At 43.7% G+C, this 11,850-nt stretch overlaps 1 protein-coding gene across 1 annotated transcript; it reads right to left on the reverse strand.

Moving 5' to 3' along the window:
* LOC119895631 (zinc finger protein 446-like) lies at positions 1-6,062 on the reverse strand. The gene is made up of 2 exons (XM_038708886.1): positions 4,608-6,062; positions 1-326 (listed from the first exon to the last, which is right to left on the reverse strand). Exons 1-2 carry the CDS (start codon positions 4,984-4,986, stop codon positions 229-231), a joined length of 477 nt encoding a protein of 158 aa, XP_038564814.1. The 5' UTR covers positions 4,987-6,062; the 3' UTR covers positions 1-228.
* Positions 6,063-11,850: the final 5,788 nt, after the last annotated feature.

Here is an 11,850-nt window from a genome sequence, read left to right on the forward strand (position 1 = left end):
TAAGTGTAAGGTTTAGCCCCATGGTGGAAGGAGGAGACATGGACATGAGTTCTTCACCTGGTGCTTCAATTTATTTTTAAACCAGATGCGTGGAAAGTGCAGTTGTGCAAGTGAGGTATTGTAAAAATATATCAAAAATTAACAAAAACAAACAACGAGAAAACTAAGTATATACTATTCAAATTATCATTACAAACTGAGATTACACAAAACAAAGCAAAACCTATATCAGCCCTGACTATTGGGCTCCAGCACATGTGCACTTCCAGGCCCAAGCTGTTCTCTCCAGGGGCCTCTGCCTCCTTCCTTTATACCAGAAGCCCCTCCTACAAGACAAACCAAAGTTAATTGACAATCAATTAAACACCATTATGTTATCTCAACCATCAAACACATCTCTGGCTACATCACCACACAACAAATCAACTAGAAAACCAGAAATGAAATGTTACCAGCTAAACAAAAGCTTCTCAAAAGAGCAACTTTAAGATACTCCCGTACACCCCTCTGTACTGGCTCACACTTGGACCATTCCAGGTCTTCTCCCTATAAATGACTCCACACTCCATCACTTCCTGTTTGCCCCTTTGGCCCAGATCCCTGCTTGATGAGGAGAACAGGTGAATAAAACACAAACACTTGAATGACCTTGGGTAAATCCCATAAGCTAAAATAAATTACTTGAAATGAACTGTATGTGTTGTATTTATCCAACCATGATTTCAACTCTTCTGACCAGTACTTATATGAACTGACATGAAATGGCAGGCCATGTGTCCATTGATGCTAGCCCATATGCTAAGGGTAACCGTCCTATGCTAATGCTCAGCTAAGGTTAGCTTAGCATGCCAAGACCAACACTGCTGGCTTCAATGAAGGCATGGGGTAGCCCCATGACATTTCCCCCTCCCTCTGAAGACGACCCCTGCGGCGTCCTAGAAAGGTAATCAGCTGTGCAGTTGTCTCTCCCTTTCTTGTAGAGAACATCAAAGTCAAAAGGCTGCATGGCGAGAAACCACCGTGTTATCCTGGAATTGGTGTCCCTCATATTCCGGAGCCATGTCAGTGCCCGATGGTCTGTCTCTAGAATGAATTTCCGTCCCAGCAGGTAATAGCGAAGAGAGTCCAACGCCCACTTAATGGCAAGGCATTCTTTCTCCACAACAGAGTACCTTCCTTCATGTTTGTTAAGTTTCTTGCTGATGTACAACACAGGCTGAAGATTACCTGGTTCTCCCTGTAACAAAGCGGCCCCGACCCCAAGTTCAGATGCATCTGTCTGGAGAATGAACGGTTGTTGGAAATCAGGACTCTTCAGTACAGGTTCCTTACACAGAGCACGTTTCAATGCCTGAAACGCCTCCTCACACTCTTCTGTCCATTTCACCTTGTTGGGCTGGTTCTTCCTTGTCAGGTTGGTAAGAGGAACTGAGAGGGTAGAGCATCCTGGGACAAAACGCCTATACCAACCCACCAAGCCCAGAAATGATTTGACTTGCGACTTAGTTCTAGGTCTTTCGGCTGACAATATAGCATCTACCTTGCCAACTTGAGGTCTGATCACTCCTTTGCCCAGCACATAACCCAGATATTTTGATTCTTGCTTGGCAAGTGCACATTTGTCTGGGCGGATGGTCAGGCCTGCATCACTAATCCTCCATAGCACTTCCTTCAGATGAGACAGGTGATCCTCCCAGCTGGAACTATAGACCACCACATCATCTAAATAGGCCGCTGCATAGGCCTCTGTGCCCTTCAGCAACCTGTCCATCATCTTCTGAAACGTTGCAGGGGCCCCATGCACGCCAAAGGGAAGCACTGTGAACTGGAAGTGTCCAAAAGGGGTTTTGAATGCTGTCACCTCCTTGCTTTCTTTGGTGAGTGGGATCTGCCAGTACCCCTTACATAGGTCCAGTGTACTGATGAAGTTGGCACTGCCTAGTCTCTCAATGAGATCATCAACCCTGGGCATGGGGTACAGGTCCAATCTACTAACACCATTAACTTTTCTAAAGTCCAAACAGAATCTTAGAGTTGTATCTTTCTTTGGCACCAGAATTATTGGGCTGCTCCATTCACTGACCGAAGGCTCTATCACTCCCATCTCCCTCATCATGTCCAGCTCTTTTTTCAAAACTGGCAAGAGACGTTCTGGGACTCTGTACACCGGTTGACGGAGAGGGGTTGGGTCCTTTAAAGCGATATGATGGCATACCACCTCTGTTCTTCCAGGTGTCTGTAAAAAGAGGTTGAGAGGCAAGATGTCAAGCAGCTCCTTTCTCCTCCCATCTGACAAGTGAGTGAGATCCAGTTGCTTCTCCTCCTCTTCAGTAGGTAGATATTGTTCCACCAAATCCTCCTCTTCATCCACAGCTCGAACAAAGAGAGAATGGGGTGCAGATGCCTCTGGAACTGACCGGGGGACCCATTTCTTCAACATATTAATATGAAATATTTGAAGTGGTTGTTTCCGCTCTGGTATGAAAATCTGGTAAGTCACCTCACCCATCTTCTGCTTGACCTCATAAGGGCCTTGCCATTTGGCCAGCAATTTGTTTTCTGATGTTGGCAAAAGTAACAATACCTGTTCACCCACTGCCAAGCTCCTTTTTCTGGCTACACGATCATACCATTGTTTCTGTTTAGCCTGGGATTTCAGTAGATTGTCACAAGCCATGGATGTGGTTTTCATAAGTGTTTCCCGCATCTTTAGGACAAAGGATATAATGTTCATAGTCTCTGGTGGATCAGACTCCTCCCACGTTTCACGCAGAACATCTAGAGGACCTCTGACCTGATGACCATAGATGAGCTCAAAGGGGGAAAATCCTGTTGAACTCTGGGGAACTTCGCGGTAAGCAAAAAGGGGAGCCACTTATCCCAGTCCTTTCCTGTGTCCGACACAAACTTTTTAAGCATACTAATTAAGGTTTTGTTGAATCGCTCAACCAGTCCATCAGTCTGAGGGTGGTAAGGGGTGGTTCTCACTCTTTTAATACCTAACAGCTGATAGACTTGAGAAAGTGTGCGGCTCATGAAATTTGGACCTTGATCAGTCAGAACTTCTCTGGGGATTCCTACCTGACTGAAAAACTTAAGCAAAGCTGTAGCTACCTGTTTAGCTGTGACTTCTCTTAAGGGGTAGGCCTCAGGATATCTAGTAGCATAATCACAAATAACTAATATAAACTTGTTGCCTGTCTGACTCCTTTCTACAGGACCAACAATATCTACACCTATTCTCTCAAAGGGAGTGGAAATGACAGGGAGTGGAATGAGAGGTGCAAGAGCTGTGTGTTTTCCTGCAGTGAGCTGACACTCTGGGCATGTTTTACAGTAGTTTTGAACCTGGGTATACATTCCTGGCCAGTAAAACCTCTTACTTATTCGCATGAAAGTCTTCATGAAGCCCAAATGACCAGCCCACGGAACAGTATGACCTACCCTGAGCACCTCAGCCCTCGACACCTCAGGAAGAACAAGCTGTTTCCCATACTCTGACTGCCTGTACAACATACCATTTTCTACCACAAAAAGCTCAGCAAGTGAACCATGACTAGCCTCTGCATTTTTGAAGCACTCCGCTAGCGTGGGGTCATTTTTCTGCTGAAGAGCAAGATTACAGGGGAAGGAAGCATCTTCCTCAGCTAGCCCTGGAGCCTCAACATCCTGCTCTGGCTGTTCAGCTGACTGTTTTACCCAATCAAACACCTGCTCTCTGCGTGACTCCAACCTGTCATCTTGTGAGACTCCTGACACTACTTCTATCTGCTCCTCACAAAATGGCATAAGATGTAATGTGTGAACTGGGTCTATAACTTTCTTAGAGGACATGTGGCTGTCTGTATCAGTCATTTGCTCCTCTACAAGACCTGCCTCTAAAGCTGAACTCCCTACATCCACTGGTGCATCCTTGAGCCACTCAGGCATTTGCAAAGGTGGGACACGTTTAACTGACTGTAGCACTCTTGAATGTGACTCAACCTCCGGGTCCCCTAACACTGGTAAAGGTGAGAGTTCCTTTGCTTTAGACCTAGTGATAACTTCACACAACTTCCCCCTACACTCTTGAATTAAGTCCAAAAGAATGGGAAAATCTGTCCCTAATAACACAGGGTATGGCAACTCTGGAGTTACCCCTACTTTGATGAGGTAAGGTTGGTTGTGTACTTCTAAATAAACCTCTGCTGTGGGTACCTCAGAAGTGTGGCCATGAACACAAACAACTGGTTCTGTCTCCTCTATATTCCATAGCTCTCTTTGCACAAACTTGGCCTGGACAAGAGATTGAGTACACCCTGTGTCTAGCAATGCAGTTAGGGGTCTACCATTTACCAGGACTGTAACAGTTAGCGAATCAGATGACTCTGGGAAAGGTGCAACCCTAGGCCTTGGAACATAGCACAGGTTTGTAGCTTTGGGCTTTTTAACTGGACAAAAGGGGCGTGTATGGCCTGCCTCACCACAGCTGTGACATATTACCTCTGCTTTGCGACCTGACCAAACCCTTTGGTTAGTCTGATCTACATGTGAAGGTTTTCTATAGCTGGCCTGACCCTGTGTATGGCTACCTGAACCACCCCCTTTCAAAAACCCCTCAGACTTACCCCCTTGGAGTCTGCGTTGTCCTGCGTAGCGGTAAAATCCTGGTCCCTTGTGAGCAGACACATAGGCATCCACTAGTTTAGCAGCCATTGCAGCAGTGGTTGGATCACGCTCCTTGACCCAGGCTTTCGCTTCTGGATAAAGCATCTTCAAATACTGCTCCAGGACCATTTTCTCCATCATTTCCTCTTTACTGCAGGTGTCGTACTGGACCCATTTGCAAAAAGAGTCTTTGAGTCGGGTATACAGTTCTTGGGGGGACTCCTCAGCTGGTGTGTCATAAGAGCGGAATCGTTGACGGTAAGTTTCTCTATTGATTTCATACTTTTTCAGCACTGCAGCTTTCAACAAGCCATAATTCGTTGTATCTGCTGGGTTCATTGCCACAAAGGCCCCTCTGGCCTTACCCGTCAACAGTGGGATCAGTCGTATGGCCCACTCTTGCTGTGGCCAGTTGTAGACCCCAGCCAACCTCTCAAAAGTCGTGATGAAATGTTCAATGTCATCAAAGTCGTTGCAGCTTAGGCTCTCCTTTTAGTGCCCCAGCTGTTGGTTGATGGCCACCCCTGGCAGCCTCAAGGTCCAACTGAAGTTGTGTGACTTGATGATTCAGCACACTGTATTTCTGTTCCTGTTTTGCAGCTTCCTTTTCTTGTCTTTTATCTCTGTCCATTTGCAGTTGCATGAAACTCTCAAACATCTTGGCCAAGGAGACAAGACTAGACGCAACAGACGTACCAGGGTTTTCTCCTGACTGGGAGCCATCGTCATCTCCTGTCGCCACTTCCTCCTCTTCAACTTCAATCTGCTGCTGTTGGAGCTTTTTGGGAGGCATTCCCCAGCTTGTTTTAACTTCTGACACCACATGTAAGGTTTAGCCCCATGGTGGAAGGAGGAGACATGGACATGAGTTCTTCACCTGGTGCTTCAATTTATTTTTAAACCAGATGCGTGGAAAGTGCAGTTGTGCAAGTGAGGTATTGTAAAAATATATCAAAAATTAACAAAAACAAACAACGAGAAAACTAAGTATATACTATTCAAATTATCATTACAAACTGAGATTACACAAAACAAAGCAAAACCTATATCAGCCCTGACTATTGGGCTCCAGCACATGTGCACTTCCAGGCCCAAGCTGTTCTCTCCAGGGGCCTCTGCCTCCTTCCTTTATACCAGAAGCCCCTCCTACAAGACAAACCAAAGTTAATTGACAATCAATTAAACACCATTATGTTATCTCAACCATCAAACACATCTCTGGCTACATCACCACACAACAAATCAACTAGAAAACCAGAAATGAAATGTTACCAGCTAAACAAAAGCTTCTCAAAAGAGCAACTTTAAGATACTCCCGTACACCCCTCTGTACTGGCTCACACTTGGACCATTCCAGGTCTTCTCCCTATAAATGACTCCACACTCCATCACTTCCTGTTTGCCCCTTTGGCCCAGATCCCTGCTTGATGAGGAGAACAGGTGAATAAAACACAAACACTTGAATGACCTTGGGTAAATCCCATAAGCTAAAATAAATTACTTGAAATGAACTGTATGTGTTGTATTTATCCAACCATGATTTCAACTCTTCTGACCAGTACTTATATGAACTGACATGAAATGGCAGGCCATGTGTCCATTGATGCTAGCCCATATGCTAAGGGTAACCGTCCTATGCTAATGCTCAGCTAAGGTTAGCTTAGCATGCCAAGACCAACACTGCTGGCTTCAATGAAGGCATGGGGTAGCCCCATGACAGTAAGGATACGAAGATTTTTAACTAATGTAATGGAAAACAAACATGTTAAATAGCTAAAGAATATGTAGCAATTACAAATCGATGATATCTGATATTGTTTCAATGCAAAGGAGCAGCAGCTCTACTCTGAGCCTTTTCCAGTTTCTGAGCGCTTTAACCTAAAGGTGAGCCTAGCCATCTTACAGAGGAAACTCACTTTGGCCACATGTACATGTTAGATGTAATAACTGTGCATCCAAACATACTCACCACCACCGTCATTAATTAGAGACTAGACATTAGACAGGTCCATTTTAACCTCTTTAAATGAAAAGGGCAAAACAAGTGGGCTAGAAAATTGACCTAGTTTGCTCTTCTAACACCATCTTTAGCAGTCTGACTCCTCCTTTGTGCTGAACGTGGGCTATGCAAGAGTCCCTGTAGATGACTGGAGTTTCATCTGGAAAATGTGAAATGCGAACCATAGCACATCATTGAGTGAAAGTGGTTACAGAGACAGAATTAGAAACACAGCTGTTCAGTTCAGATCGCAATTTTTGGGCCACAGTTTGGGAACTTTTTTATTATTATTGAACAAAAGGATCAGTTGACACAGGCAGTTGGAAGACAGTAAAATTGGTATATGGTGTAATATTTAGAAATATAGGCCTACAGCTGCCCTACCTTTAAATATAGAGTTTCCCACATTAAGTTGGACAGCCACCAAGGTTTTATACACTTACCAAAGTATGTTAGGTGACACATTTTGGCATTTTGCAGAGAAACACAGACAAAGATGCTGCACACAAATATAGCCCAAGAGGCCTGAGCTGCAGAAACACAAGCTCAGTTTGCTGCCAGGCCAAATACCAAAACTGCACTTCACCACCTGATCATCATTAACATCAGCTCCAGCGCTGGCTCCACTTCATTCCTGAGGATTGGCGTGATATTCTTGACATGCTGTCACAAAATTTCTTAGAACAGAGTAATACATTGTGTTAAACGCACTCCTTGTTGACTCAGCACAGCTGCTGTGTGTGCTATTGTTCAAACCAGTCAGTCCATGGTGAAGTTTAACTGGCTCCTCTCAGACTTGATAAAAGTAGCTCAACAAGCAGTTTGGGCTTTTTCCTTCTTTACCAGAGTGGAGACTGAGGAGTCACTCCACGGCTCTCTGTTTCTGTCTCCATCAATACATTCCTCTGAAAATGTTCTGTCACCATGAAGTTGCGCTGTGATATTTGTCTTTTCACCTTTTGGATGTCTGGAAGAAATCAAATCCCATCTGAGGCTCCCACAAGGGGAAAGCCACAGTCCAAGAAACAAAGACAGAAATGAATATATAAAAGACTCCTCTGGATGCTCTGTAGTGATTTTGTTGAAACACAGATAAAGGAAATGTCATGTAGTGGGCCAGGACATTGAGTCTTCACCAAGTGTGACTAAGAACTTCCAAAAACTGAAATGAATGTAGTTATGTAATGTTTGCTTGTGTGCTCCACCGTGTTCAAGCTGAATTTTTTCTACACCGGAAAACATCTTTAGAGGTGTGAAGAGACACTTAGCTTGCGAGACATTACAATACGCCATATTAGGTTCACGAGAATGAGATGAAAAGATCCTTAAACAGTGTCTTAAAGATATCCTCAATGCGGAGATATGAATGGGAGATCTGGGGGGTAATTTCCTGCATTCTGTGCTGCTTTCAGATCAGTTTCTGCTGCAGATCAACTTTTTTCATGTAATGTTTGCTTCATAGCTTTTAATTTAGACTTATTCTTGTTTTACCGATACTCAGGTACACAGCTTCTCCACCATCTCAGTTGCTGTAACTAACGCAACCCACATAATATACAATAATCCAAAATAACTGTGCAGGACAACAACACAGAGGAAGACACATCTACTCCAGTAATGTTGTTTACTGTGGTCTAACTGTTAAAAAGTGTGGCAATCTCATTATAATCAGTCTAAATTCAGATTCATTCTTTATTGTCCTCAGTGGAGGAACTTTGTTTTCACAGCTTGTACCAAGAGCACCGAACAATACACACATATTACACACACTGTACACCAGCCCTATTTAATTGGCGGCCCCCGAAGCAACGTCCATGTGGCCCAGCACATAATGTAATATATAACAACAAAAGTAAACTATATGTATAGTGTATGAAAGTAGCTAAAGAGTGAGCTACATCATTTCCTTCTCATCTTTGTTGAGTTTCACATGCCCTGTACCGATCACCGCCAATCAAGGCTCAACACAACTGTCCGACCTGCAGCCTCTCCCCTCCTCTGTGCTGGAGACAGATCAGCCCTCCTCTCTACCAGCAGCAGCAGAGAGAGGAGCAGGACAGGAGCAGGACAGGAGCAGGACAGGAGGAGGACAGGTGGAGGACAGGAGGAGGACAGGAGCAGGACAGGCGGAGGACAGGAGCAGGACAGGCGGACGACAGGAGGAGGACAGGAGGACGACAGGAGGAGGACAGGAGCAGGACAGGAGGAGGACAGGCGGAGGACAGGAGGAGGACAGGCAGAGGACAGGAGCAGGACAGGAGGGACAGAGTTGTTCATTCTTTCTAAACTTCACTCAGTATGCTGTTGTCAGGAATATGATTATTTTAGATTTGTTTCCAGTGAGATATTAGTGACTTTGCGGTTGTAAATCCTGTTGCTGCTCTAGAAACAACATTTAGGCCAGTTAATAAAAATATGAAATACTTTTTTCAAATGATAAATGCTGTTATTATAATAATAGGACTGTTAAGAGCATCGATAAAGAACTGAACTAATAAGGATTACCAATAAAAGTGTGTCAAAAAATCCCAAATACCCATCCCAACTCGTGAGAAAATGTCCGGCCCATTTCTGTGTCCTGGTTTTAAAATCCGACCCAATTGAATTTGTAATTGAATAGCCCTGCTGCGCACATATTACGCAGGAGTGGCATCACATGCTCGTCTGTGAGTTTAGTGCTCTTGTAGCGCAGGGTAAAAAACTTTTCCCCAGGCGTTCTTTCTTCATAGAGCAGCTGTCTGTATCTGCAGCCTGAGAGGAGAAGGGTGAAGCATGAGTTGAGAGGGTGGCTGGGATTTTGGATTATGGTATTTGCGATGTCAATGAGGGCTGTCAGGGTGGGAGTGAAAGTGCTTTTAAGGAGCATGGTGAAGTAGCAGGTAGCACAGTACAAGACGGGTTCAATGATACTACAGTACAGGAGAAGCAGGACATGTGGTTTGACTGAGAGTCCTCAGTTTACGTATGACAAAGAGTCTTTGCTGACAGCGTCTGTGGATGTCTGTGATGATCAAAACTCAGTTCATTGTCCATAGTGATGCCGAGGTACCTGAAGCTGTCAACAGTTTCTACTGGCTGTTTACGGGGATGGGGCAGTGTAGCTTGCAGTGGGAGTTTACCTGAGTTTCCATGAGCAGATTTTGCTCGTTCATGACTTCGAGCTCACACCTCTTAACAACCGCACCGCCAGTGGCCACTGATGTTATAGAGACATCACAAATATGTCTTTCACGTTCTATTAATGCTCTTAAATGACATGTCCACTCAGTGAAAGTCTGAAAACAAGTCAACACAATGAAGCATGAAGACTAGACTTTTCTACAAAGATGGATTCCAGTGACATTAAGAATGTCGGAACAAAATGACTCTGGTTTATTTTGTGCCCAATATCAAAGTATTTAAAACACCTTTTACTTTGAAAAATTTAAAGCACAAAGACATTCAGCAGTTTATTATCTTTTTACAGGAGAGTCAAATGAAACCATGTAGACATTTGATTTGGGCTTTTTATGGATTTCTGCTGCAAAAACAAATCCAATAAATGTTTATAGCTGACTTTATGTTGATGTTATTGGAACTTGATGATAAAATACTGAACACTTGACTTGTCACATTAGAGTTGAGGATGGCTGCTCTGAAGCTCAGTGTGCAGTTGTTTAATGAAATGCTGTCCTCTGGTGGTCACAGAAAAGTTAATCTCTGATGGATCAGTGAAAGAAGATGATAAAATATTTCAGTTACAGCATTTAGTTCACAGAACTTCAACACTGACACTCGATAATAGTTGCAAGGCTGAATAGGGGGCACATGATTACTGTCACGGCATCCACAGGTGTCACATCAGCTGGGCGGAGTTCATTCGAGCAAAATTGTTCTCTTGCTGCGCCACCTGACATTTTAAGGCCTAGGCAACCGCCTATGCCACAGGTCACTCCTGGTAAGGAGAAACAATTTTCTGCCATTTCATCAAACTCTCTGACTCTTATTAACGGGACCTTGTAGTGCAACATTTCAGAAACCTAAGGTAGTAGAATTTAGAAGGCCATGAATGTAACATGTTTGTCTGAACTGTACTTATTTACACGTGGTGATGTGTTAAAACCTAACCTGATTTGTTTCACATCCTATAGTGCTCTATTTAGTGAGTCATGAACAGTGTTGAGGAAGTTAATCAGAAATAAGGAATAAGTTACTAGTTGCTTGTTACTGCCTAAAAAAAGTAATATTATTAATCTACTTATTACTGAGTGATAAAAGTAACTAGTTTCGTTACTATATTACTTTCACTTCCACCCCCCAACAAAGCAGTCTCTTCCTACTTATTAACTAAGGGGGCTTTCAAGGGGGCTGCCTCATTTAGTTCGGTTGAATCGCACTTGAGTTCGTTTTCCCCCTTGGTGCGGTCCGTTTGGGCAGCTGGGAATGCAGCAATTGAACTCAGGTGCGCACCAATAGCCCCAAATTATTACTGTACATGTCCTGTTTTTACATTATTATTCATAATGGGCTTATGTGGTCAATCTGCGGTCTGACATTACTACGTGGGTCCTGATGATGCAGGATGACAATCGCCAAAGCTGTCCATTCAACAAGTTACCTGTCAGTCTGTGTAACGTCTCTTCTCTTGGTTTGTTTGTAAAACTGCAGTGCGAACATGACACAGATTAATTTTTTTCACTTGGTTCGGACCAAATGAACCGAACTACAGGTGTGAAAGCGCCCTAATATCATATTCATAACAGCAGTAACATAACGTTTCTTTACGCCACCATCTGAAACTAAAAATAAAGCAAATAAATCCTTACTTATGAATTATTGTTTTTCTGCACATGCATTTATAAGAGCTGTATTCAGTATTTTTACAAAATGTAAACCATTGCTTAACACTGCTTAACAGTGGTGGTGATGGGGCAATGGATCAAACACATGCCTTTGGTGTGAGCGATCTGGGTTCAATTCCCCATTGTGACCCATCCACCACTGTGTCCCTGAGCAAAACACTAAACGCCTCGTTGCTCCAGAGGCATGCGACCTCTGACATATATAGCAATTGTAAGTCGCTTTGAATAAAAGCGTCAGATAAATGTTAATGTCTCTCTTCTGTTTTGAGTTCATGCATATCCAGCCTGTTCTTATCCCACGGCGTCCGATACCAAAGCTTTCAGAAAAAGTGACAAATGTAGTTATTTGACACCAAAGTTGTC

The sequence above is a fragment of the Micropterus salmoides genome, unplaced genomic scaffold, assembly GCF_014851395.1.
Source record: "Micropterus salmoides isolate LMB-PRFRI ecotype aquatic unplaced genomic scaffold, ASM1485139v1 Ms_hic_scaffold_10, whole genome shotgun sequence".
In the NCBI taxonomy this organism is placed as follows: Eukaryota; Metazoa; Chordata; class Actinopteri; order Centrarchiformes; family Centrarchidae; genus Micropterus; species Micropterus salmoides.